At 39.9% G+C, this 26,725-nt stretch overlaps 2 protein-coding genes and 1 long non-coding RNA gene across 5 annotated transcripts in view; 2 read left to right on the forward strand and 1 right to left on the reverse strand.

The window, feature by feature from the left end:
• The window catches only part of TAP2 (transporter 2, ATP binding cassette subfamily B member), a 116,580-nt gene that overhangs the window by 63,409 nt on the left and 26,446 nt on the right, over positions 1-26,725 (forward strand). Inside the window, exon 13 of one of the 3 annotated variants that reach the window (XM_051996798.1) lies at positions 14,360-14,439. The exons of the other annotated variants lie outside the window; for them this stretch is intronic. Coding sequence (XP_051852758.1) covers positions 14,360-14,439 — 80 coding nt within the window. The remainder of the gene's footprint in view (positions 1-14,359; positions 14,440-26,725) is intronic. 3 annotated transcript variants of the gene reach the window in all.
• LOC127561644 (uncharacterized) overlaps positions 1-26,725 on the reverse strand; it is a 142,177-nt gene that overhangs the window by 39,532 nt on the left and 75,920 nt on the right. The gene's annotated exons all lie outside the window — the stretch shown is intronic.
• PSMB8 (proteasome 20S subunit beta 8) lies at positions 818-4,025 on the forward strand. The gene is made up of 6 exons (XM_051996822.1): positions 818-1,070; positions 1,588-1,735; positions 1,886-1,997; positions 2,717-2,846; positions 3,300-3,504; positions 3,735-4,025. Exons 1-6 carry the CDS (start codon positions 933-935, stop codon positions 3,821-3,823), a joined length of 822 nt encoding a protein of 273 aa, XP_051852782.1. The 5' UTR covers positions 818-932; the 3' UTR covers positions 3,824-4,025.

Raw genomic sequence — 26,725 nt, forward strand, 5'->3', positions numbered from 1 at the left:
TTCATTGCATCCTCCACTGAAGCTCTCAAGCCTCCTCTCCTTTCCGTCTCTCCCTCCTCCCTCCTCCTTCCTCCTCCTACACACTCATACTCTGAACCGTATTTCCAAACCAACGCTCCTTCTTTGCTTTCCAAGGTTTCTCCATAGTACCTTGCATAGCTTCCCAAACAGTCCAATCAGGAAGAGTTGGGTGTTCGAAGGTATTTAGTTGTTAGGCAGATTAGATGCTCTCAGGTTAGAGTCCGGGGCTGAGTTTAGAAAGCTGCAGCCTGAGAAGCTGTAGCAGGAGTTAACCTGGGGCTGTGTAGGGGCGGGAGAGGAGAGAAGTCTGTCCTTGGGGCAGCAAATTAAGAAAAGAGATGGGCGGGAAGGCGTTCCCTGCTCCTACTAGGTTGCTCCATCTCCCCAAGTAGAACTGGACACCTCCAAAGTAGCGGGGTTGTCGGGGGGAGAGATGGGAGGCGAAGCATCTCAGCCCAGCACGGCCGCGCTCTGGATTCCTATCAATCCGTGCAGAGGCCGATTCCCTCAATCCTCTTCCCCATCTCTTCAATTCCCTAGAGCGGGACCATTAATGGGGCCCAAACCCTTCTCCCAGAGTTTCTCTGTTTGTAACCCGTCATTTTCCCTCGATAGAAAGCTGCTGTCTCTGAACTCCCTGCCCTTTCTTTCTGCCGTCAGTAGGACAACGCATCATTTCTCTCCACACTTTCTCTTATGAGACCTCAACGAGGAATACTACACTTTGATAGTATCCAAGTTAATCACCTAAGGCCTGAGAGTAGTGTTTGTGGAGGGAATGGGGGGTAGGGTAGGTGGATGGGAAAGAAAGGCTAGCTCTGACGCCCGCCCTACTCTGTACCAGGCTTTCGCTTTCACTTCCCGTGGGCTAAGAGACCGAGTCTTTGAGTGGAGTGGGAAGGGAGAAGATCATGGCTCTCCTGGAGGTGTGCGGGGCTCCCCGGGGGCGTCAGGTTTCGTGGGACACGGGCAGTGGACACCCCCGAGATCCCGGGCACTACAGCTTCTCCTTGAGGACCCCGGAACTGGCCGTCCCACGAGGGCTGCAGGTCAGGACTGAAGTGGAATGGGATCGGTGGGGTAAGCTGGCGGGAGTGGTGGGGCGGAGGTGGACAAGGCGAGAAATGTATCACTTCTGCGAGAAAACACCCCAGAAATCAGAGGCCAAGTGGGAAATAAGCTGCGGTGCTGTGAGGTGGAATCAAAGGTGGGAATGGAGAGAAGGGGCTCTCTCCGAGTTCAGAGTAAGTTCTTGTCGAATCTCTCCCTCTAGTTCCCCCCGGTCTGTAAAGGGACAGAGGTTCTTGTGAAAGGTGAAAAACTTGTCTTATTTTTTGTCTTCTGAGATGTATTCCCAACCTGTTACTTTGTCTTTTCTTTTTGAATTCTTCCTCCCCTCCCATCATTAAGCTCTTCACATTCTTATATCCTGATCGATAACTTTCAATGCTCCTTCCCCCCTACCCTCCCTCGCCACATGGTCCAAACTCTTGCCTGGTTCATTCATCCTGAGGCTCTGACCAGTCCTCTTTCTTCTAGTTTTTTCTCTCTCCTCCTTCCTCCCAGCCTCCCGAGTTCTTTCGATCGCTGGAGGCAAATGCTGCGAACCAAGTCAGAATTGAGATGGCTCATGGCACCACAACTCTAGCCTTCAAATTCCAGCACGGTGTGATCGTGGCAGTAGATTCCCGGGCCTCAGCTGGGAATTATATTGGTAAGCTTTACTATTGGGGGCCGAATCTGGGCATCTGCCACAGAGGAGGAACTTCCAACCAGCTCTGATTGGGAAGCAAATTTGCGACTGGGAAAAGATCTGAGTCAGGCTCTGCTTTCTCCTTAACCCAGTGCTTCATTGCTCTCCTAGCCACTCTACATGTGAACAAAGTAATTGAAATTAATCCTTACCTTCTGGGCACCATGTCAGGCTGTGCAGCTGACTGTCAATACTGGGAGCGACTCTTGGCCAAAGAGTGTCGGTAAGAGAGCCTCTAAATCTCTGAAATATCCAGGATCTTCCCCCCAAGATTCTTGATTGCTTCCTTTTCAGTTTTGCCAATATGGAATTCCTCATCTCTTTGTAACTGGTTCTCATCATGTATTTACCTCCACCTACAAACTTCTGCCCACAAATCTTATCTTTCCTAGAATCCTAGCCTTGAAACCTTCATAATCTGCCTTACAGAGTAGTAAAAAGTAAAAAAGAGTGAAATGCCAACTATATGAACCATTTAAAAAGTATAAGGCATATGCAATCTTTATACTTTCTCGAGTATAGTGATAGACTTAACTTTTAACAAAGTTTAAATGGTTTGGGAGTCTCAGAATCCCTTTTGAAGATATTCCCTCATGCCCAGGGGTCTGGGTTTTGAAGCTTTCGATGCTTCAAAATTAAACCTCCAAATTTCCCCCAATTTTCAAATTTCACAAAGGCATCTTCCTCCATTGTCTTTCTCCTCATGCACTTTGAGCTTTCCCTCTGCTGAAACAGAACACTCTAGCCTGTGTTGGTGTTCTCTCTCTCTCTCTCTCTCTCTCTCTCTCTCTCTCTCTCTCTCTCTCTCTCTCTCCCTCCCTCCCTCCCTCTCCCTCTCTCCCTTTTAGCCCTAAACACTTAACACAATGCCTGGCACATGGTAGGCACTTTATAAAAGTTTTTGGACTTGACTGAAGTCTCCCATATCAATCTTTTCCTCAGATTGTACCGACTTCGGAATGGGGAGCGCATATCTGTGTCTGCTGCTTCCAAGTTGCTGTCCAACATGATGTGCCAGTACCGAGGCATGGGGCTATCCATGGGCAGTATGATTTGTGGTTGGGACAAAAAGGTGCGTTGCTTTCTCTCCACTGAAAATGTGAACTACCTGAATTTCACTATCCCTCCTGACTCCACTTCATCAGATATGATATATATCAGAAGGAAATTCCCCCCCAAACAGTTGCTGTTTAATTATGTGATTCAAAAAACATTTTTCCTCACAAAAACTTATTGGGAGCATTATTTTCTCATGTTTCAGTTGAGAAAAACAAGGTTCAGAAAGTTTAAGTGACTATTCCCCAGTTGTGGCTAGGAATTGGCATCTAGAATTCAAGTCCAGGTTTTCTAAAACCAGGTCCAAAAGCTTTCTCCTATGCCACCTGATTCCACCACTCTTTCATTCAAAATTCTGCATGAATGTCCCAGGTTCTATGATCAGTGCCTAGGTTTTAGTCTTATTGTATGTTGTCTCCTAAATTCTTTATTTCCCTTCCCTAAGTCTTACTTTCTTTTTTTCCTTCAGGGCCCTGGACTGTATTATGTGGATGATAACGGGACGAGACTCTCAGGGACAATGTTTTCCACAGGCAGCGGAAATAGTTATGCCTATGGAGTTCTGGACAGTGGTTATCGACCTGACCTCAGGCCTGAGGAAGCTTATGACCTTGCCAGACGGGCAATCGTCCATGCTACCCACAGGGATAACTACTCTGGGGGTTTTGTCAATAGTAAGAGAATTCCTCCTTTTCATTGCCTTAGAATCAAAGATTTAGCCAAGAGGAAGTAGAAAACCTGTGTTGCTGGGGTGGGAGGGATGAGAATATTCAAAGTACTCAATAAAAAAGTGGGTTCTTGTTCTCAGAATTTAAGCATGCTTACATAAGAGTCGTGGAAATTCTTCCAAAGAGACAGACCAATGATAAAAAAAACTCTCCACTTCTCTTCCATGTTCCCACAGTGTACCATATGAAGGAGGATGGCTGGGTGAAGGTGGAGAGTTCTGATGTCAGTAACCTATTCCATGAGTACCTGAAGAGCCAGGAGTGACTCTGGAAAATGCAGGATTGACCCTGCTGGGAAGATTCGGGGAATAGAGTCATCTGAAGCCCAGAAACTGGAGAACAGAATTCCCCAGGAGAAGAAAAGACAGCAGTCTGAGCCATACACAAAACAAAATTCCAATGATTTTCTAACTTAGCAATATTTTCTGTGCTCAGTCTTGGAAAATAAAGAAATGCTTATAAAAAGACTCTGTTATGGATGTGTGGAAATACGGTTAGTAGGAGGGTAGTAGGGATTGCCACAGAATGATGGCAGAATTAGGAGAGACATAAGGATTCTTCTTAAGTATATACTCTGCAGCTTTGATCCTGAACATCAGTGTTTTCAATTATATACTCTTATTCTTTCTCAGGATCTTCTATCTTCCTTCTTATCTCCAGGACTACAGAATGCTGCACTTTCTCTATTCAAAAGTAACATTGAGTATTATATCTTTTAGTTAAGAACCACATCTTTTTAGTCTTCTTCAGAGTCTAATAGTTTTCTAGGAAGAGAAGTTTAGGGAGGGAAAAAGTGCTCTAAGGTGCACAATATAGGGGCACCAGTGCTTTGGGATTTAGAGTTCAGAAAGTGAAGCTACAACATAATTTTGGAGGTTTTTCTTGGGTTCCATGAAAGTCAGACATCTGAGATCTAAAAAGTCTAGCCCAATAATAAAAACTGGTTGGAATTGCTAAAGAGTATGGCTATGGAGTCCAAATATCCAGCATTCACATGCCACTGACTAGTTAGTTGAGTGAGGACACTTCCTTCACCTCAGAGCCTTCTTATCTCTAAAAGGGGAGCTTGGACTAGGTGGTCCTTAAGGCCTGATTCATTTTAAAGCTTACTACCAACCTTGCTTAGTATGTTCATTGCTGTCCAATTCTACTTGTTTTTGAAATGATGCACTTCTTTTTTTTTTAAGCTTTTTATTTTCAAAATATATGCATGGATAACTTTTCAACACTGACCTTGCATAGCCTTGTGTTTCAGATTTCCCCTCCTTCTCTTCCTCCCCACTAGATGACAAACAATACAATATATGCTATACATGTTAAAATATATGTTAAATCCAATATGTGTAAACATATGTATACAATTCTCTTGCTGCACAAGAAAAATCAGATCAAAAAGAAAAGAAAATGTGTAAGGAAGTGTAAGGAATAGCAACAAAAAGAGTGAGAATGTTATGTTGTGATCCACATTCAGTTCCCACAGTTCTCTCTCTGCATGTAGAAGGCTCTCTTCATCACAAGATTATTGGAACTTGCATCAATCATCTCATTGTTGGAAAGAGTCACATTCATCAGAATAGTGTAATATTGATGTTGCTGTGTACACTGATCTCCTGGTTCAGTTTATTTCACTTAGCATCAGTTCATGTACGTCTCTCCAGGCCTCTCTGAAATCATTCTGCTGATAATATTCCAAAACACTCATATACCATAATTTATTCAGCTGATGGGCATCCACTCAGTTTCCAGTGTCTTGACATTACAAAAAGGACTGCCACAAACATTTTTGCACATGTGGGTCCCTTTCCTTCATTTAAGATCTCTTTGGAATATAAGCCCATAGAAGCACTGTTGGGTCAAAGGGTATACAGAATCTATTTAAATCCATCAGTAAGCATCATATGTAATGGTGATAAATTGGAACCATTCCCAGTAAAATTAGGAGTGAAACAAGGTTACCCACTATCACTATCACTATTCAATATTGTATAAGAAATGCTAGCTTCAGCAAAAAGAGATGAAAAGTAAAGTAGGTAATGAGATGCACTCTGCAGATGATATGATGATATACTTAGAGAACCCCAGAGATTCCACTAAAAAGTTGTTAGAAATAATAGCTTTAGCAAAGTTGCAGGATACAAAATAAATCCACATAAATCCTCAGCATTTTTATACATTACTAACAAAATCCAACAGCAAAAGATACAAAGAGAAATTCCATTTAAAATAACTGTTGAGAGTATTAAACATTTGGGAATCTATCTACCAAGGGAAAATCAGGAACCATATGAGAGAACTACAAAACACTTTCCACACAAATAAAGTCAGATCTAAACAATTGGAAAAATATTAAATGCTCTTGGATATATCTAGAGAATATAATAAAGATGACAATACTACCTAAACTAGTCTATTTATTTAGTGCTATACCAATCAGACTCCCAAGAAACTACTTTAATGACCTAGGAAAAAATAACAACAAAATTCATCAGAAAGAACTAAAGGTCAAGAATTTCAAGGGAACTAATGGGAAAAAAATGAAATGTAGGTAGCCTAGCTGTACCTGATCTAAAACTATATTATAAAGCAGCGGTCACCAAAACCATTTGGTATTGGCTAGGAAATAGAGTAGTTGACATAAGAGAGAGAGATATTGTCTCATCTGGAGCCAGAGTCCCTGACCAACACCGCATGCCCACAGCCATTTACCCCTCACTGAGGTGGATGGAGAATAAGTCTCAGTTACCAGGATGTTCTCCTAGTAGAGAACAATACAGACTTATCTTCTTGATTTGGGAAAAGTCTAATGTTCATAGGAATTGGGGGAAAAAAGAGGGGGATGAAAGTCCTTCTCAAGGGGTTGTGGGATCTGAATTTCAAGACTTTCCTCCCAGCGCTGGCAGCTACTACAGAAATGTCCCCACTGCCTCATCTCATACTTTTCTGGAGTTTAACAAATTTCCAGTGAAGGAGATGGAAGGTAGCCCTACAAAGGACAAAGGCAATTGGGGGGCAAAGTAGGAAGGACAGTGGATTTGCAGTCAGAGGCCCTGGCTTTGAATCCCAGCTGACTTCAGTATTACTGAATACTTTGTTACTCTGGGAAAACCATTTCATCTCAGCTGCCTCCTATGTAAATGAAGGGGTTAGACTGGGGCTCTCTAAATCTTAAGATCCTGTGACAAGGAACAGTGTTGCATGGAAGGGGACTTTCCCAGGAGACACAGAAACTGCACGATGAGAAGTGGTCAACAGCAGCAAGAGAACACACACACAATTATGGGACTGGGAGAGCGGATGATGCTGGAGGCTGGCCAGGCCTCTGCCTGCCTCTAAGCCCTCTCAGAACAGGCAGACCTTTCCAAAAGGTAGAAGCCGCTGGGGTCTTTGGGCACAGCAGAAGGCTCTACCAGGGATGGAGGACATGGGCTTAGGATGCCCAGCTTTGTAGCCAGGCTTGTGCCTGGCATGGGACAGGGTATCAGCTGCCATAACAGTATCATGGCCATAAAAGGCAAAGGAAATCAACAGTACCTTTGAGACCTAAAGCTATGAATTGTCAACTGTCTTGACCTGAGTGCACATATTCACAGCCTTGCTAGGACTGGGCAACCTAGAAAAGAGAAAGACAGTGGGAGTCTTGAAACACTGGGCTATAGGATCTCCTTCCCCCCTGCCAGGCCTTCCTACTCTTTCCAAACAAGGATTTGACAAATTATATCATCAATATTGGCCAGAGCTTTTCCTTCTGGCCTCTCCCCTCATTCCCCCACTCTTGACCAAAGACCCTAAGCTCAGGTTCCCAGGGGCCAGCCCAAGACACCATGTCAAGGCTGTTAAACATCATGCTGTCCTGGATCTGCGTCATGCAGCAGCCTGCAGCCTGCACTTAGAGAAAAAGGAAAGTGTTGGGAAGAAGAGAACTAGAGAGGTTTTCTGTCTCAGGGTAAGGAGTTTCTCTTTCTACATTTAGGGCTTCAGAGGGGAGCAGAGGATGACAATCATCACTGAACAAAGGCTGTTGTGTGAGCAGGGACTGTGTTTATATTTCCCACATCACAGGGCCCTATCCATAGTCGATATTCAGTAAATGTCGATGGAATGAATTAATGAATGACAAATGAACCCAGAGTATGCTGTGAACATGACAATACAGGTTAATGGGAAAGTTTTTGGGAGTTACCAACACATTTTAAGACAACCTGGGAAAAAAGTGTAAGAATGGACTGACCATTAGGTCATGCTGGACTTGATGTCATCTTGGGGAGTTGGGTCAACTCCAGAGCCCAGGGAATTACAGACAGGAATGAACCTCATCCTAGAGCAGAACACTGGGATTCAAAGACACAGGATGCTACTTGTCCTAGAAAGTCTATCTCAGTTGTTCTCAGGTCCACATCCAAGGCAACCCTGACTGGAATTTGGAAAAGCACCGACAGGCACATAAGCAGCTTATAGCCACCTGAGTATGTAATTCTTTTTTCTCATGTATTCAGAAGAACAGTAAACTAAGAGCAAAATGTTTTTTTGAAATTGGAAAATGAAGCAGTCAGAGTTCTTGCAGGCTAGCTGCCAGCACCACTTATTTGGTCAATGGATGGAGAACTTGGGAGACCTTAGATGAGTTGGTTAAGAGATCAGACCCAGGTATTTCCGCTAGAGAGCTAAACAGCAAACAGATGTTTGCATCAAAGGATACTGAGAATTACCCACCTGTATTTGACCTACTGCCCCAAGAACTGGACCATTCTGTCGAGATGACTAAGGGAGGAAAACAGAACTAAATACAAGTAGTCAGGTATACCAGTGCCCATGCTCACCAAACATCCCTAGCCCAAGGATATCTAATATGGAAACTAGTATGAATCACAGGAAGGGAAAAAATGGAGAAGGTAGTTATGCTAGAGTGTCAAGACCAGTGGAAATGGAGACAGAGAATATGGATTTTCAAATTTATATTTAGCTTTTATACAAAGATGAACTATATGTTTACACAGGATAAGTTTGAAGAGGGGACCCCAAAACTCTGAAAATCCTTAAAGGAGAAAATCTCCTTCAACTCTGTCTCAGTGAGGGACTCCACCCTGAAGGACAGTTTCATCTTTGTTATCTGTGTGGGGTGGGCTCAGTCCTGAAACCCATTGAATTCAATTCAAATTCTAGCCCTGGCTGAATCCCAGGGAGGAGCTAACTTGGGACTCCACCCACGTGCCCCCTTTAACTAAATCTCTTATTATAAAAAGAGTCAAACTAAAATCCTTTCTTTGCAGAGGTTCCAAACATGCCATGCTATGCTATGCTATGCTTGGCACTCCAAGGGCCTTTGTCCACTGGAATACTTTTCCCAGTGCTATCCTCTCTTTACCCTCACCTATTTCCCTAACCAGACTTTAACCTTACTTCCAATCCCCATAATAAACCTCTTTTATCAATCTAGGTTTTGGGGCCTGTAAATTCCTTTACAGGGAGCCTCTGTGCTGCCAGAAGGAAGTTCCCCAAAACTCCCTACTCTTGCGCCGAATCCTGAGGGGTTGTAGGGGAGCCAAACCCCTTCATTTGATTCCCTGAACCCCAAACCTGCCACTAGACATTATCATTTAACTCCCTGATCACCAGAAACCCTAATTTCATCTGGGTTCCCTAAATCTAAACCTCATCATTTGATTCCCTGACCAAAATCCTCGAAACTTAGACATAATTTAGCGAACAAACAGAACCCTAACTTTTTCAGGGCACCCAAAACCAATTTGCGTTTTGAGCCTTTGGTGCAGTATTCTTCCAGGAAGAATACCTGCATTCCTTCTTTTGTCTCACCCTATCTCTAAAGGTAGTAGGCACACAGACTGGGTGTGGGCTGTGGGCCTTATTCCCAGGGTGTGGGGGGATATTTGCATTTTCTGACAAAAAGGCCTCTTTTTGTCATACTTTATTTTTACAGATAGTGGGACTAAGATGAGCAGAGATGCTTGGCTTGAGGAAACTCCCTCCCTCCAAATCCTTCCAGAAACAAAGGACCTTCTTTTGCATCTCAAGGCATTCCTAAATCTTTTTTCTCTCACCAGAAAGCCCTGCTCTCAGGCAGGAACTCTGAGACACAAGAGGAAGTGTCTCTTTAACAGTCCCTCCCACAGACCATGGCCCTTCTGGGGACCCCACCCCTCTCAGGGGTCCCAGGCTAGCACTCTCTGATTGGTTCTGGGGAGATAATGGGAGAAACTTAAGAGAATCTGTGTTTGAGTCCTTCTCCCACTCCACTGTTAAATACAATGGAGTCTCTAATGGCCAGGCCCTAGCCACGAGGAGAAAGGTCATTGAAATGGGGTGAGCTTGAAGACATCTCTTTACCCACAGCTACTACTCCCTGGACAGGGGTAAGCGGTCTCTCCTTCAGATCTTGCTCTCCCAGCAAGATTTGGGGGCTTAGACGAGCACCCCCCTAAAGTTCCAGCATGGAATCGCCAGAGGAGCCCTCGATATTCAGGATGCACTGCTCTGGGTAAGATGGCATCTCTTTCTCCCCCACCCTCGCTCTGGCCTTTCCTCCCCCTTCCCCACGAAGTGGGGATCACAAAACTCAAGTCAAATTAAATTAAGAGAGTAAAGATAGCTTCTTTCTTTCTTTTCTCTTCTCATTCCCTGACTGCAGCAGGAAATGAGGAATTAGGGGGAGAGACTGAAACTATTTGAAAACTCCTTAACCACTTTAGAAGATCCTTGCTCCTGAGAAAGTGGTTGAATTATTGTTAACATTTTAACTGTATCCCTGTGTTTAAATAATTTTACTGTTGCCTTTGCAGGATAGATTTTCTTAGATCACTGATTGAATAAAGTTGCTAAGTCTTTCACAGATGATTTGTCTTGTTAGTATTGTTGTTAGTATACACAATGTACTCCTGGTTCTGATCTATTCATTTTGCATGGTTTATTTCTCCATTTTTTCTGAAACTGTCTTGCTCATCATTTCTTATAGCACAATTGTACCACTATCATATCATGACAATCATATGCCACCATTTATTCAGTCATTTCCCCAATTGATGGGCTTCCCCTTGATTTTCAAATAGAGGTTTTCTAAATATTTTTGTACAGATACAACATACTTCCTTTTTTTTTTTTTTTTTTTTTTTTTTTAGCTGAGTTGGGGTTAAGTGACTTGCCCAGGGTCACACAGGTAGGAAGTGTTAAGTGTCTGAGGTCACATCTGAACTCGGGTCCTCTTGACTTCAGGGCTGGTGCTCTATACACACTGGGCCATCTAACTGACCCCATACTTCCTTTTCTTTGATCTCTTCGGAATATACATCTAGTAGTGATATTGCTGGATCAAAAGTTACAGTTTTACAGCTCTTTGCTCATAGTTTCAAAGTGGACTCCAAAACGTCTAGAGTAGTTTATAACTCCACCAACAATACAAGAGTTCCCCATTTGTCCACATTCCCCTCTAGCATTTTTCATTTTCTTTTACACTCATTCTCCAATTTCCCTCCATTCCATTTTTCCTCCTAATTCTCTTCTCACTCCTTTCATCCTCACTCCCTCAATGTCTTTCCAATCCCAGCCTTTACTTAGATTCTTCCCTTACTAATTTATTATCTGGTAAGATAAATTTATATATTTAACTGATTATGTATACTATTGCCTCTTTGATCCAATATTGAAAAAAGTAAGGTTGAAGTGATTCCAATCACCCACTCTCCTGTCATCCCCTCATTTTAATAGGTCATTGGCTCTTCTTCATGTGAAATAATTTATATGTTTTACCACTCTCTTCTTCATTCACTCAGTGCTCTTCTTTTTTGTATCCCTTAATTATTTTTATGTCATTTCCTCAAATTCACCTTTTACTCATATCCTTTGTCTATGTATATTTCTTCTAGCTTTACTATTAGTGGTATAATTTTTAAGAATCACAAGTATCATCTTCCCATGTAGAGATGTAAATACTTCAAGATTCATTGAATCCCTTATATTTTCTTCTTCCCTTTTCCTTTTTTTCAGTTTCTCTTGTGTCTTGATATTGGAAATCATATTTCTTGTTCAATTCTGGTCTTCCACTTTGAAAACTTGAAATCCTTCTATTTCATTCAATGGTCATTTTTTCCCTTTGAGTAGTATGCTTAATTTCACCAGGTAGGTGGTTTTTGATTATAGTCCTTCTTCCTTTGCCTTCTGATATATCACGTTTGGTGAATCTCAATCCTTTAATGTTTACCTGGTAAGTCCATTGTAATCCTGATTGTGAATTCCTGTCATTTGAATTGTTTCTTTTTGGACATTGACACTAATTTTTTTTTAGACTTGGTAGTTTTGTAATTTGGCTGTAATGCTCCTTGGAGTTTTTATGTTGGGATTTTTTCTCTGAGGTAACCTGGTGGATTCCTTCAAAACCTGTTTTGCCCTCTGATTCCAGGATATCAGGAAAGTTTTCCTTGATAATTTCTTGATAGATGGTATCTGAACCCTCCTTTTGATTATGCTTTATAATTCTGACACTATCTCTCTTTGATCTTTTTGCTAGGTAAGGTTTTTTTTTTTTTTTTTTGCCAATGTGGTATTTTACATTTTCTTCTTTTTTTCATAGTTTTGAATCTGTTTGATTAATTCATATTGTCTCAGAGAGTCATTAGCTACCACTTGCCCAATTCTATATTATAAAGAGTTGTTTCCCCTAGTTAGCTTTTGCACTTCCTTTTCCATTTGCTTAATTGTAATTTTTTAGGAACCTGTTTTCTTTGTTGGCTAATTCTTTTTCATTTGGCTAAATCTACTTTTTAAGCTGTTGTGTTTTTTTCCTCCAAGCTTTTGAATATTTTTCATATTTCTTTCACATATCTTTCATTTTTTCCCCAATTTTTCTTCTATTTCTTTTACTTGATGTTAAAATCCATTTTGAGGTCTTCCAAGAGAACCTTTTGAGCCTGAGAATTCATATTCCCCTTTGAGGCTTCACTTCTGAGTTGTGTGTTCTTCTCTTCCCTTAAAGCTAATAGCTTTTTATAGTCAGGGATTTTTAAAAATCATTTTTAAAAAGTTGAAATCTGCTTCTAAGGCACAGGGGAAATTGTCTCAAGCTTCTTTGCTGGAGGACTGGGGTCTTGTAACTGACTTTCCACACTGAAGATCATTAGTTTCCACTATTGAACCACCTGAGAATGTCAAGGACTTTGAGTCTCTATAACTCTAATATTGAAAAATTAGATCTCAGTGGCTCAACTCTATTGACCTTTCACCCTCTTATTTTTTCTAGATTCTAGTGTAGATGTGTGGGGACATGATGAGCAATGAGCAGCAGAGAAAATTTTCAGACACCTGGACCGTGAGCCACAGTTACCTCCTCCTGGGACCCTGGCCCCTCCTTCTCTTCAGGGCCTTGTGGAATTCCAAGATGTTTCCTTTGCTTATCCCACCCACCCAACCAAGCCTGTCCTCCAGGTGTGTGAAATTGGGAGGAAACCCAGAATCCAGTTTTGTAGCCCTCAGCTTGCTTCTGTGTGACAGGCGTGGTGGGGCTGAACCTGGTTTTTAATCTTGATTTTCCTGAGTTACCAGGTGGTGATTGCCTCATGATGAGGAAGGAAATCTTCCTCCATTATTCTAACTGATTATTGTCTCCTTTCCCCTTCTCCTTCAGGGAGTGACATTTACTTTACACTCTGGGAAGGTGACAGCCTTAGTAGGGCCCAATGGAGCTGGGAAGAGCGCAGTGGCTGCATTGCTACAGAACCTGTATCAGTCCACAGGCTGCTGGGGGGAACCCTTGTTCCAGTACCAGTGCTAGCATCTGCATTCACAGGGAGCAGGGATAAGGAGGAAAGGGAGATGAAGCTGAGGAAGGAAACACTGGGAGAAGTAGGTGGGCAGGACTGGGGAAGAGAAAAAGAGATTTCTTCTCATGAAGACCTGTGGGAAGGGCTTCTTGGGTCCCTGCCCTGGGTTGCCTCACCTGGTGCTCCCTTCCCACACAGGTGTCGGTGGTAGGTCAGGAGCCTGTGCTGTTCTCAGGGTCTGTGAGAGACAACATCACCTGTGGGCTGGACAGCTGTGGGGATGATGCGGTGAGGGCCGCTGCCCGCGCAGCCCGTGCTGATGGATTCATCGCCAGTGTGGAACATGGACTGGACACAGGAACCTTCACCGATCTACATGACCGGGACAATGAGTTTGTAAATGAAAGGGAATGTGACCAATCTGTGATGAGGTCATCAGGTACCCCTGGGTACACTAACTCTAAAGCTGGTATTCCCCATGTTTCCTTCTTCCCTCCACCTTATTTCTATGAAAGTATTTGCGTGTGCTCCCCAGGCTTTTTGCCCAGGAGACCCTGTGATATGTCACCTCTCCCTGGATGGCACCATTGTGCACACATCCCCAGGACTCTCTCAGTCTGATCTGAGGGGAAATGGCAGAGGAAAGACTGGGGACAAAAGAGTCTTTCCCTTGCACAGAATAGTCACAGGACCCTGTCTCTGAGGAAGGCTATATTCTCTGCCTCTACAGCTGTGGGGGAAAGGGAAGCCGGGTGTCTGCAGGACAGAAGCAATGTCTGGCCATTGCTCTGATCCTTGTGAGGAATCCCCGTGTCCTCATCCTGGCCACCAGTGCCCAGGACATGGACTGTGAGCAGGAGGAAAGGGCGAGGGGCTGGGCAGAAGGCACATGGGGATCCCCTACCCACTGAGGGGCTACATTTCCTTTATTATCTTAGGTGCAGTAAGCAGGGCTGGGGCAGGCTGCAGGTTTGTGAGTTTGTTTCTCTAATGGCCACTTTTCTCACCCTCAGCTTCAGGAGAAGATGCTGCAGGAGGTCGGACAGTGCTGGTGATTGCACATCGGCTGCAGACGGTGCAGGCTGCTGACCACATCCTGGTGCTGGAGCAAGGGGAGGCGCTGGAGCAGGGGACCCACACTGGGCTCATGGCTCAGAGAGGTCTCTGTCATCGCCTGGGGCAACGACACCTTGAAGCCTGAGTCCCTGGAGAAAGTGTGTGTATGTGTCTCTGTGTGTGTTTTTTAATAGGAAGTTGGATTTAGGTTTGGGTCAAGGTCTCAGATCCAAGGCAATCCTTGCTCTGTGTACCACTAGACTGGCATCCTATATAGTAGCCATTATATCTTGGGAGATGATGGGGCCTTGGACAAGAGGTACCCCCAGGACTATCCCTTTGAAGAGACTTTGTTGCTTTCCTATTTCTGTTTTGAATCATTGCATACCTGTGTGTGAATGTGCCAATCAATACATTTATTTTTTTTAAAGATAAGCATAAAGATGAGAGAGAGAAGTAACTCGATGTTATTTTTGTTGGGCTCTGCATACTTCTGAATAGAAGATCAGAAATGGTCTTGCTAGAGCTCAGCTGTTTTTATTCCAGGTTATTGGGGCCAACTCAAGATGGGACCCTACAAGCTTAGTGCTTTCAAAATGGGCTGATCCAGGGCAAAAAATTAATTGTTGAACTAGAACAGAACTAGAGAACATTATGAAATGCAAAACGCATAATTTTAAATTACATTAAATTAAAAAGTTTTTGCGCAGAAAATCAATGTAGCAAAATTAGAAGGAAAGCAGAAAGCTGGGAGAACATTTTACAATCAAGGTTTCTGGTTGTTGTGGAAGTTCTAATTGAGAGCTCAAAGTATAAGAGCCCTTTGATCTCAGAAGGGATGAATGAGGCGGGAGATTCATAGAGTGTGAAAAGAGCTCCAGTTTATTATGCTGTACAGCCTTGCTGATATACATTTTTGCAAGTGTGAATGAACAGTAAGCAACCCCCAATCACCATTCAGAAAAGCAGCTCTTGGGTTTTGCTTATGCATGGGTTAGCCAATGGGAGGAGAGCCAACCTAGCCACTCAGCAACTTGCTCAAGGCAAGAGGCCCTGTCGAGCATCCCTGTTTATGAGCAACTACTTCTGACCCTCAGACTGTCCCCTTTCCCAGTCCCACATCACTGCTCCTTGCTTCAAGGGGGTTTCTGTAATCTACAAGAAAACTTATTGTGCACCAAAGATAAAGGTGACATCTGTACTGATAAAGGCCTCTTTCTAAAATATATAGAGAATTATATAATAAGAATTCAAATTTATAAGAAATAAATCATTCCCTAATTGATAAAATGGTCAAGGGATATGAACAGAGAAATTAAAGCCATCTATATCATATAAAAAAGTGCCCTAAATCACTATTGATTAGAGAAATGCAAATTAAGACAACCCTGAAGTTCCCCATAACAGCTCTCAGATTGGATAACAGGAGAAGATAATGATAAATGTTGGAGGGAATATGAGAAAACCAGGACACTAATACATTTTTGGCAGAGTTGGGAAACAATCCAGTCATTCTGGAGAGCAATTTGGAACTACACCCACTAGAAAAAATTAAAGTGACTCCATTGTTCCACTGTCCACCTACACAATGGGCAAAGTTGACAGAAAAGGAAAAGGAGAAATGTTGGAAGATCTGCAAAGTAGGCACAAGAATGCACCGCTGATGTAGCTGGCTGTAGCAGCCACTCTAGAGCATCATTTGGAAGTATGATTTAGAAAAAAAAAATCATTAGACCAGCTACACCCCTCCTTGATTTATACTTTAAAGAATTCAAAGTGGAAAAGATTTTTCTGTACAAAACCTCTTTTTAAATAGTACCAAGAACTTGAAATAGAAGAGAAGCCCATCAATTGGGGAATAGTTGAAAAATTAGGATGATAATGTAATGGAATAGTCTATTATAAAATTACGATGTATTAACATATACACATATGGCTATAATTGCAACATAATTACAGTGTCTCAAAATGCGTTCCTGACAGATAAGAAAGCTTAGGAGAGGAGCCGATTCACAGTCGCCCAGGTAAGGGCAGAAAGGGAAGCAGACCCAGGGCTCCTGAATCTCCCAGATCCTGACTTTAGGCTTCACTCGCTGTCCCTCTCGGGCAGTTATCGCTCCTTGGTCCTTTTTAAGCAGCCGGAGAAAGGGGGCGGAGCTGAGGATCAGAAGCGGAGAAAGGGGGCGGAGCTGAGGATCAGAAGCGGAGAAAGGGGGCGGAGCTGAGGATCAGAAGCGGAGAAAGGAGGCGGAGCTGAGGATCAGAAGCAGAGAAAGGGGGCGGAGCTGAGGATCAGAAGCGGAGAAAGGGGGCGGAGCTGAGGAGCAGAAGCGGAGAAAGGGGGCGGAGCTGACAACCCGAAGGGGAGAAAGGGGCGTTTCTGATTTAACTGAACTTTTGTTTGATTTCGAGTTTGTCTCCCGCATGGGCCTCAGCCAATGAGACTCCGAGAGGCTGAAACGTCACTGGTTACCGACCGGTCTGTTAGGGAAGGTTCCTATTCTAGGAAAAAGAAACTCAGGCTTTCCCTTAAACCCGGAGACTTCCCAAGTTCGTGCCCAGTCCGGCCCGGTCTGAGATCCCGCGGTGCTGGAATTTTCTCATCCCTGATGCTTGGAGAGGTTAAGTGTCTGGCCCAGGACCACAAAGCTAATGTCTGAAGGATCATTTAAATTCAAGTCTCATTGACTCCAAATTCAATTCTCTATCTCACTGACTAGCATATCTTGTGAAATGGTTTTTAATGTTGTATCCACAGAGCACATTACAGATTATAAAGCCATTTCCTCACACCCATCCATGAGGGCTAAGCTAGTGCAAGTGTCATTTTTATTTTTCAGATAAGGAAAGTGAAGACCAGAAAACACCACTCACTTTGCTGGATCAGTAGCCAGTCGGTAACAGAGCTAAGATTAGGAAATCATGGAGAATGACGAGAATACACCCCCTCCCCCTAAAAAACACACATACACATATACATATAAAAACAACATATAACACTTTAAGTATCTACATGTGTGTAAATACATATATATGCATATGTAAACATAGATATACATTTGTATGTGTGAATTCTGGAATCTTCTCCACCCTTCTTCAAGAGTTACTCGATGCTCAAATTAAAAAGCCTTTGTACAAATAAAACTAATGCAAACAAGATTAGAAGGGAAGCAGCAAACTGGGAAAACATTTTCACAGTTAAAGGTTCTGATAAAGGCCTCATTTCCAAAATATATAGAGAACTGACTCAAATTTATAAGAAATCAAGCCATTCTCCAATTGATAAATGGTCAAAGGATATGAACAGACAATTTTCAGAGGATAAAATTGAGACTATTACCACTCACATGAAAGAGTGTTCCAAATCATTATTGATCAGAGAAATGCAAATTAAGACAACTCTGAGATACCACTACACACCTGTCAGATTGGCTAAGATGACAGGAAAAAATAATGATGAATGTTGGAGGGGATGCGGGAAAACTGGGACACTGATGCATTGTTGGTGGAGTTGTGAACAAATCCAACCATTCTGGAGAGCAATCTGGAATTATGCCCAAAAAATTATCAAATTGTGCATATCCTTTGATCCAGCAGTGTTTCTATTGGGCTTATATCCCAAAGAAATACTAAAGAAGGGAAAGGGACCTGTATGTGCCAAAATGTTTGTAGCTGCCCTGTTTGTAGTGGCTAGAAACTGGAAAATGAATGGGTGCCCATCAATTGGAGAATGGCTGGGTAAATTGTGGTATATGAATGTTATGGAATATTATTGTTCTGTAAGAAATGACCAGCAGGATGAATACAGAGAGGACTGGCGAGACTTACATGAACTGATGCTAAGTGAAATGAGCAGAACCAGGAGATCATTATACACTTCGACAACGATATTGTATGAGGACATATTTTGATGGAAGTGGATTTCTTTGACAAAGAGACCTGAGTTTCAATTGATAAATGACGGACAAAAGCAGCTACACCCAAAGAAAGAACACTGGGAAACGAATGTGAACTATCTGCATTTTTGTTTTTCTTCCCGGATTATTTATACCTTCTGAATCCAATTCTCCCTATGCAACAAGAGAACTGTTCGGTTCTGCAAACATATATTGTATCTAGGATATACTGCAACATATCCAACATATAAAGGACTGCTTGCCATCTAGGGGAGGGGGTGGAGGGAGGGAGGGGGAAAAAAAATCGGAACAGAAACGAGTGTCAATATAATGTAATTATTAAATAAAAAATTTAAAAAAAAAAAAAAAGAGTTACTCGATGCTTACCTAGAGGGGGAAAGGAGAATGGCCACTGAAGCTGGCTTCTCTGCTCTTCTTGGAGAAAGGGTTCAAAACTAAAATATAGTTTCTCCTGCATATTTTTAATGAAGTAAAAATTATTCTTAGATTCATACAATTTTATTACTCACTGCTCTTTATAGAAGAAGGGATGTCCCAAACATATCAAATTGTTTCTACCAAATGCTAATTATATAAAAGATGCTCATTTACAGTGAATGGGGAGTAGATCAATTTAATGGAGCTGATAGAAAATAGAAACCAGAGAAGTTATGTAGGGTGGAATAAATCAGACAAGTACTGGCTTTCCCCTATATGTCTGCCTTCTGTCTTCTAAAGTGTTCTCTCTCTCTCTCTCTCTCTCTCTCTCTCTCTCTCTCTCTCTCTCTCTCTCTCTCTCTCTCTGGCTCTAGCTCTCGCTCTCGCTCTCTTTCTCTTTCTCTTTCTCTAACTCTCTCTCTCTCTGTCTGTCTCTGTCTCTCTGTCTCTCTATCTCTCTCTCCTTCCCCTACACTCAGAATCATATAAGTTTTTTAATTGAAATAGGAAGAAGAAAATATTTTCTTTCCAAACTATGGCATCAGTTGTGCCCTTCCAACACCAATCTTTCATCAATCTTGAGACCTGGATTACATGTGTGGATGATCCTGAACATTTCCATTTAGTTCCTATTTTTTGATTTTGAGAATGACTTAAACCACTTCATTATTATTCCCACTTCCTCCTGTTCTTTAACTCTCTGTCATCTGTTTTTTGTCCCTACTATCCTGAAAACTATCTCAAAGTTCTCCAACAACCTCTCTTTTGCCAGATTCAATGATCTTCTGTTATTCTCCATCCTCTTCAAGTATTTCACAGCATTTCACTTTGGGTGCACCTTCTTGTGATCATACTGTCTCTCCTCAAATTCTGTGTTACTACACAACTCTGGTTCTTTTCTTATCTATCTAATATCCTTGTTTTCTTTGCTGATGTGCTCTCCAAACCCTTAGCTGTGGACATTCCTAAAATTTCCAGCCTTTTTCAGAAAAATGGGAGGTAAAACTTGTTCCCAGGTTTCTGCTTCCCTTCTAATCTTGGCTGCATTGGTTTTGTTTGTACAAAATCTTGTGAATTTAATATAACAAAAATTAACCACTTTGCATTTCATAATGTTTTCTATTTCTTCTATAAATGCCTCTTCTCTCCACATATCTGAAAGGTAGACTATCCCTTGTTCTCCTAATTATAATATCACCCTTTATAGTTAAATCATGAAGCCATTTCAACCTTATCTTGATATAGGATGTTGTTAGGTGTTGGTCAATGCCTCATTTCTGCCATACTATTTTCCTGTGTTTTGTCAAATAGTGAGTTTTTATGAACAAAACTGGGATTTTGGCGCTTATCAAATACTAATTCACTATCATCATTAACTATTGTGTCTTGTGAACCTGATCTATTCCACTAATCCACTACTCTATTTATTAGTCAGTACCAAATGATTTTGATGATCACTGCTTTATTATATAGTTTTAGGTCTGGTAAAAGTAGGCCACCTATATCTGCATTTTTTCCATTAATTTCCTTGAAATTCTTGAACTTTTGTTCTTCCAGATGAATTTTGTTATTATTTTCCCTAGCTTTCTAATTTTTTAATTGAAGCTTTTTATTTTCAAAACATATGCAAGAATAATTTTTTACCATTGACTTTTGCAAAACTTTGTGTTGCAATTTCCCTTCCCCCTTCCCTTTCTCTCTTCCCTAGATGGCAAGTAATCCAATATATGTTAAAATGGTTAAAATATGTATCAATTCAATATAGGCATACATATTTATACAATTATCTGGCTACACAAGAAAAATCAGATCAAAAAGGGAAAAAATGAGAAAGAAAATAAAATTCAAGCAAATAACAATAAAAGAAGTGAAAATGCTATTATGATTATACACTCAGTTCCCACAGTCCTCTCTCAAGGTGTAAATGACTCTTTATCATCACAAGATCATTGGAACTGACCTGAATTGTCTCGTTGTTGAGAAGAGCAACATCCATCAGAATTGATCATCATATAATCTTGCTATTGTCGTGTTCAATGATCTCCTAGTTCTGCTCATTTCACTTAGCATCAGTTCATATAAATCTCTCTAGGCTTCTCTAAAATCATTCTCTGATAGTTTCTTATAGAACAATAATATTCCATACACTTCATATACCATAACTCATTCAGCCATTCTCCAACTGATGGGCATCCACTCAGTTTCCAGTTTCTTGCCACTACAAAAAGGACTGCCACAAACATTTTTATACATGTGAGTTCCTTTCCCTCCTTTAACTTTTTTTTTTGGTTTATAAGCCCAGTACAAAACCTGCTGGATCAAAGAGTATGCAGTTTGATAACCTTTTGAGCATAGTTCCAAATTGCTCTCCAGAACGATTTTCTCATTACCTACTCTAATTCCTTTAATAGTCTTTTTCTTCTCTTATTGAGAAAGCTAACATTTCTAATACAATATTGAACAGTAATGGTGATAGCGAGCAACCTTGTTTCACCCATACATCTTATTGAGAATGGTTCTAGTTTGTTCCCAATTCATATGATTTCTTGCTGATGATTTTAAATAGATGCTACTGATTATTTTAAAGAGAAGTCCATGTATTCCTATACTCTCTTGTGTTTATGTTAGGAGTGGGTGTTGGATTTTATCAAATGTCTTTTCTGCATCTATTGAAATAATCATATGATTCTTGGTAGTTTGGTTATTGTTATAGTCAATTATGCTAATAGTTTTCCCAATATTGAATCAGTCTGGTATAAATCCCACTTGTTTGGGATGTGTTATCCTGGGAATGACTTTTTGGTATTTAATTGGGGGATTTAAATTTTTTCTTTTTCTAGATTTTTTAGTTGCAAGCCCAATTCATTGATCTTCTCTTTCTCTATTTCATGCAAATAAGCATTTAGAGACATAAAATTTCCCCTAATTACTGCTTTGGCTGAATCCCATAAATTTTGGTATGTTGTCTCATTATTGTCATTCTCTTGGCTGAAATTATTGTGTCTATAATGTGTTGTTTCTCCCATTCATTCTTTAAGATTAGATTATTTAGATGAATGTTATGGAATATTATTGTTCTGTAAGAAATGACCAGCAGGATGAATACAGAGAAGCTTGGAGAGACTTACATGAACTGATGCTTAGTGAAATGAGCAGAACCAGGAGATCATTATATACTTCAACAATGATACTGTGTGAAGATGTATTCTGATGGAAGTGGATATCTTTGACAAATTGACAATCTAACTCAGTTCCAATTGATCAATGATTGATAGAAGCAGCTACACCCAGAGAAGAAACACTGGGAAATGAGTGTGAACTATTTGCATTTCTGTTTTTCTTCCCAGGTTATTTTTTTTATCTTCTGAATCCAATTTTCCAGGTGCAAGAAGAGAACTGTTCGGTTCTGCACACATATGTTGTATCTAGAATATACTATAACATATTTAACAAGTATAAGACTGCTTGCCATCTAGGGGAGGGGGTGGAGGGAGAGAAGGGAAAAGTCAGAACAGAAGTGATTGCAAGGGATAATGTTGTAAAAAATTACCCAGACATATGTTCTGTCAATAAAAAGTTATAATAAAAAGAACTCCCCCCCCCAAAAAAAAGATTAGATTTAGTGTCCAATTAATTTTTGGTCTGTTTTTCCTTGGCCTTTTAATGCATCATGACCTGAAAAATAAATTTACTATTTCTGCCTTTTTGCATTTGATTTTGAGGTTTTTATGCTGTAAAATATGGTCAATTTTTGCACAGGTTCCATGAACCACTGACAAAAAAAGTGTATTCCTTTTTGTCTCCATTCAATTTTCTCCAAAGATCTATCACGCCTAACTTTTCTAAAATTCTAATTACCCCCTTAACTTCTTTCTTATTTATTTTGTCATTTGATTTATCTAGTTTTAAGAGAGCAAGGTTGAGATCTCCCACTAGTATAGTTTTGTTGTCTATTTTTTCTTGCAGCTCTCTTAACTTGTCCTTTAGGAATTTAGATGCTATACCACTTGATGCATATATGTTTAGAATTGATATTACTTCATTATCTATGGTATCCAAGATATAGTTCCCTTCTTTATCTCTTTTAATTAGGTGTATTTTTGCTTTTGTCTGAGCTAAAATCAGGATCACTATCCCTGCTTTTTTTTGTTTTTTACTTCACCTGAAATATAATAGATTCTGCTCTAGAACTTTACCTTACATCTGTATGTATAATTCCACTTTAAATGTGTTTCTTGTAAACAACATATTGTAGAATTCTGGCTTTTAATCCAGTCTATCTGCTTCTGTTTTATGGAAGAGTTCATCCCATTCACATTCACAGTTAAAGTGACTAATTACATATTTCCCACCATCTTATTTATCCCAAGTTAAGCTTTTCTCTTTCCTTTTCCCCTTTTCCTCCTCCCCAGTATTTTGCTCCTGACCACTTTGTCCCTCAAGCAACCTTCCCCTGTTTTTATACCTTTCCCCTACTACTTCTCTTTTCCCTTCTATTAGACTCCCCTTTCCCCTCCCAATTCCCTATAAAGTGAAATAAGTTTTTCTGTGAAACCAAATATGTCTAATATTTTTGAACCAAATCTGATGAGAGTAAGATTCCCATAATGTTCATTGCCCTCCTTTCTATCCCTCAATTATAAAAGGTCTTCTTTCCCTCTTCATGAGATGTAATTTCCCTTATTTTACCTCCATTCCTTCTTTTTTTAGTACAATCCTTTTCCCCCTCTAGTTTCCTTTTTATATTATCACAGTAAAATCAAATTATATCTGCACTCTCTAAGTATACCCATAACAGAGATACAATTCTCAAGAGTTCTTTTCTTTTTACCTTTTTATGCTTCTCTTGAGTTCTATATTTGGAGATCACATTTTTTGTTCAGCTCTTGTCTTTTCATCAAAAATCAATGAATTTCACCTGTATTATTGAATGTCCATCTTCTTTCCTTAAAGATAATGCTCAATTTAGTTGGATAGTTTACTCTTGGTTGTATTCCAAGTTCCTTTTCCTTTAGGAATATCAGATTACAGGCCCTTCAATCTTTTAAGGTGGAAGCTGCTAGGTCCTGGGTAATCCTGATGGTGACTCCTGGGTATTTGAATTTTTTTTCCTGGCTGCTTGCAATATTTTTTCCTTGTTCTGATAGTTGTGAAATTTAGCTATGATATTCCTTGGAGTTTTCATTTTGGGGTCTCTTTCAGGTGGTGACTGGTGAATTCTTTCAAAGGCTATTTAACTTCTGACTCTACATCAGGGCAGTTTTTCTTGATGATTTTCTGAAATATAATGTCTAGGCTCTTTTTTTTCCTTCGTGGTTTTCAGGAAGTCCAATAATCCTTAGACTGAGTCATTCCTTTCCATTTGTTCAGTTCTAATTTTTAATGAATTATTTTCTTCAGTTAACTTTTTTAGTTCTTTTTGTATTTGGCCAATTGAACTTTTAAAGAAGTTGTTTTGTTCTATGAATTTTTTTCCATTTCACAAATTTTATTTTTTAGGGAGTTGTTTTCTTTTTCCATTTCACAAATTCTATTTTTCAGAGAGTTTTGTTTCTTTTTCCATTTTGTCAACTCTATTTTCTAAGTAGTTATTATGCCTTTTCCATTTCACTAGATCTATTTTGTAAAGAGTTTTCTTCAGATAATTTCTGTGTTTCCTTTTCCAAATCCTCTTGCAAAATTCTCATTTCCTTTCCCATTTTTCTTCTAGCTCTCTTTTCAGATTCTTTTTGAATTTTTCCAACAGAGTCTTGTAAGATGGGCACATATCTATATCATCTTTGGGAGCTTCATCTGGAGACAATCTGCTTTTAGTATCCTCAAGGTTTGAAATCTATTCTCTTTCTCCATAAACTATCTATGATCAGAGTTCTTTTTTATTTTTTCCCTTATTTTTAAAAAAAATGGTTGAAGTCTTCATTTAGGGCAAAGGGGAGATTGTTCAAGCTTCCTCTACAGGAGACAGCAACCGTGTGGATCAATGCTAATTAACTTCTGGTTCTGGTGTGCCTGGTCAGGTCCCGTGAAATTCTGCAATTTAGGGGCTCACTATTTGTGTTTTATATTTGTACTGGATGTCATATAGCTAATCTGCTGATTTACTTGCAACCAGGACAGAGTAGTCAACACTGCTATAGACTTCTCCAGGTAGATTCCCAGGCTAACAGAGCACACACTGACCTGGGATGGTGTGCTGCCTGTACTCCAACTGCCTGCTCTCAACCAGCCTCCCTCTGTGTCCAATTGAAACAGACCTTTTCTGGAGATCTTCCAAATTATCTTCTGCTGGAAATTTGCTACACTCCAAATATTTGTGAGTTCTGTGACTCCAAAAGCAGTTTAGAGGTTGAATTTGCTGTTAATTGAGGGAAATGGGGAGAGCTCAGAAAAAAAAGTGACTCTTTTCCACCATTTTGGTTTTACCCCCTCTAATGTAATTTCTTGGCAGTTCAATATAGTACTGAATAAGTAGATTAATTTAGTTAGAATTGTTATTTTTATTATGGTTAGATCTAACTTTGTGAAAATTATTTTGTAATTGTGTTCATATTTCCTGGCTTTGTCTTGGCAGGTAGACTCCTAAATATTTCCTATTACTTAGTTATTTTAAGTGTGATTTCTCTTTCTGTCTCTTACTGTTGGACTTTGTTGGTAACATATAGAAATGCTGATGATTTATGTGGGTTTATTTTATATCATACAACTTTGCTAAAGTTAATTGTTTCTAGTAGTTTTTTAAGTTGAATCTCTAGGAATTTCTAAATATACTATCATATTATCTACAAAGAGTGAAAATTCTGTTTTCTCATTACTTATACTGGTCTTTCACTTTCTTTTTGTTCTCTTGTTGCTCAAGGTAATGTTTCCAATACAATATTGAATAGTAGTGGTGATAATGGGCATCTTTGTTTTACAGCTGATATTATAGGATTTCTAGCTTTTCTCTATTACATATAATGCTTGTTTATGGTTTTAGATAGATACTGTTTATCATTTTAAGGAAAACTCCATTTATTCCTATGTTCTCTAGTGTTTTTTTCAAATAGAAATGGTGCTGTATTTTGTCAAATGTTTTTCCTGCATCTATTGAGATAATCATATGATTTCAGTTAGTTTGATTATTGATATGGTCAATAATGTTAATTTTTCCCTATATTGAACCAGCCCAATATAAATCCTGGTATAGATTATCCTGATAATTATAATCTCTTTGCTAATATTTTATTTAAAATTTTTGCATCAATATTCATTAGGGAAATTGGTCTATCATATTTTTTCTCTGTTTTGGCCTTTTCTACTTTAGGTATAAACACCATTTCTATGTCATTAAAGGAATTTGATAGCACTCTTCCTATTTTTTCAAATACTTTATATATTATGGGAATTAATTATTCTTTCAATGTTTGATAGAATTCACTTATAAATTCATCTGGGCTTGGAGGGTTTTTGGTGAGGGAGTTTATTAACATCTTCTTTGATTTTGTTTTCTAAAATGCAACTATTTAAGTAATTTATTTCTTCATCTGTCAATCTGAGCAATCTATATTTTTGTAAGTATTCATCCATTTCACTTGGATTATCAGATTTATTGGCATACAATTGAACAAAATAGTTCCTAAATACTGATCTAATTTGCTCTTTACTGGTAGTAAGTTTACCCTTTTCATTTTTAACCCTGGTAATTTAGCTTTCTTCTTTCCTTTTTCTTTCTTTTGTTTCTGAGGCAATTGGGGTTAAGTGATTTGCCAAGGGTCACACAATTAGGAAGTGGCAAGTGTCTGAGGCCAGATTTGAATTTAGGTCCTCCTGACTTCATGGCTGATGCTCTATCCACTGTGCCACATAGCTGCCCCTTCTCCTTTTTCTAATCAAATTAACCAAAGCTTTATCTATTTTGTTGGTGTTTTCATAAAACCAACTCTTAGTTTTGTTTATTCATTCAATAATTTTCTTACTTTCCATTTGATTAATATTTCCTTTGATTTTCAAAATTTCTAATTTGGTATTCAAGTG

This window comes from Antechinus flavipes, chromosome 4, assembly GCF_016432865.1.
Source record: "Antechinus flavipes isolate AdamAnt ecotype Samford, QLD, Australia chromosome 4, AdamAnt_v2, whole genome shotgun sequence".
NCBI lineage: Eukaryota > Metazoa > Chordata > Mammalia > Dasyuromorphia > Dasyuridae > Antechinus > Antechinus flavipes.

Bases quoted from the DNA above. Each gene is read 5' to 3' on its own strand.
- PSMB8 (XM_051996822.1), top strand. From the start codon at position 933: ATGGCTCTCCTGGAGGTGTGCGGGGCTCCCCGGGGGCGTCAGGTTTCG. The intron at 1,736-1,885 runs GTAAGCTTTACT...TTGCTCTCCTAG, and splicing joins CTCAGCTGGGAATTATATTG to CCACTCTACATGTGAACAAA. The intron at 2,847-3,299 runs GTGCGTTGCTTT...TTTTTCCTTCAG, and splicing joins TTTGTGGTTGGGACAAAAAG to GGCCCTGGACTGTATTATGT.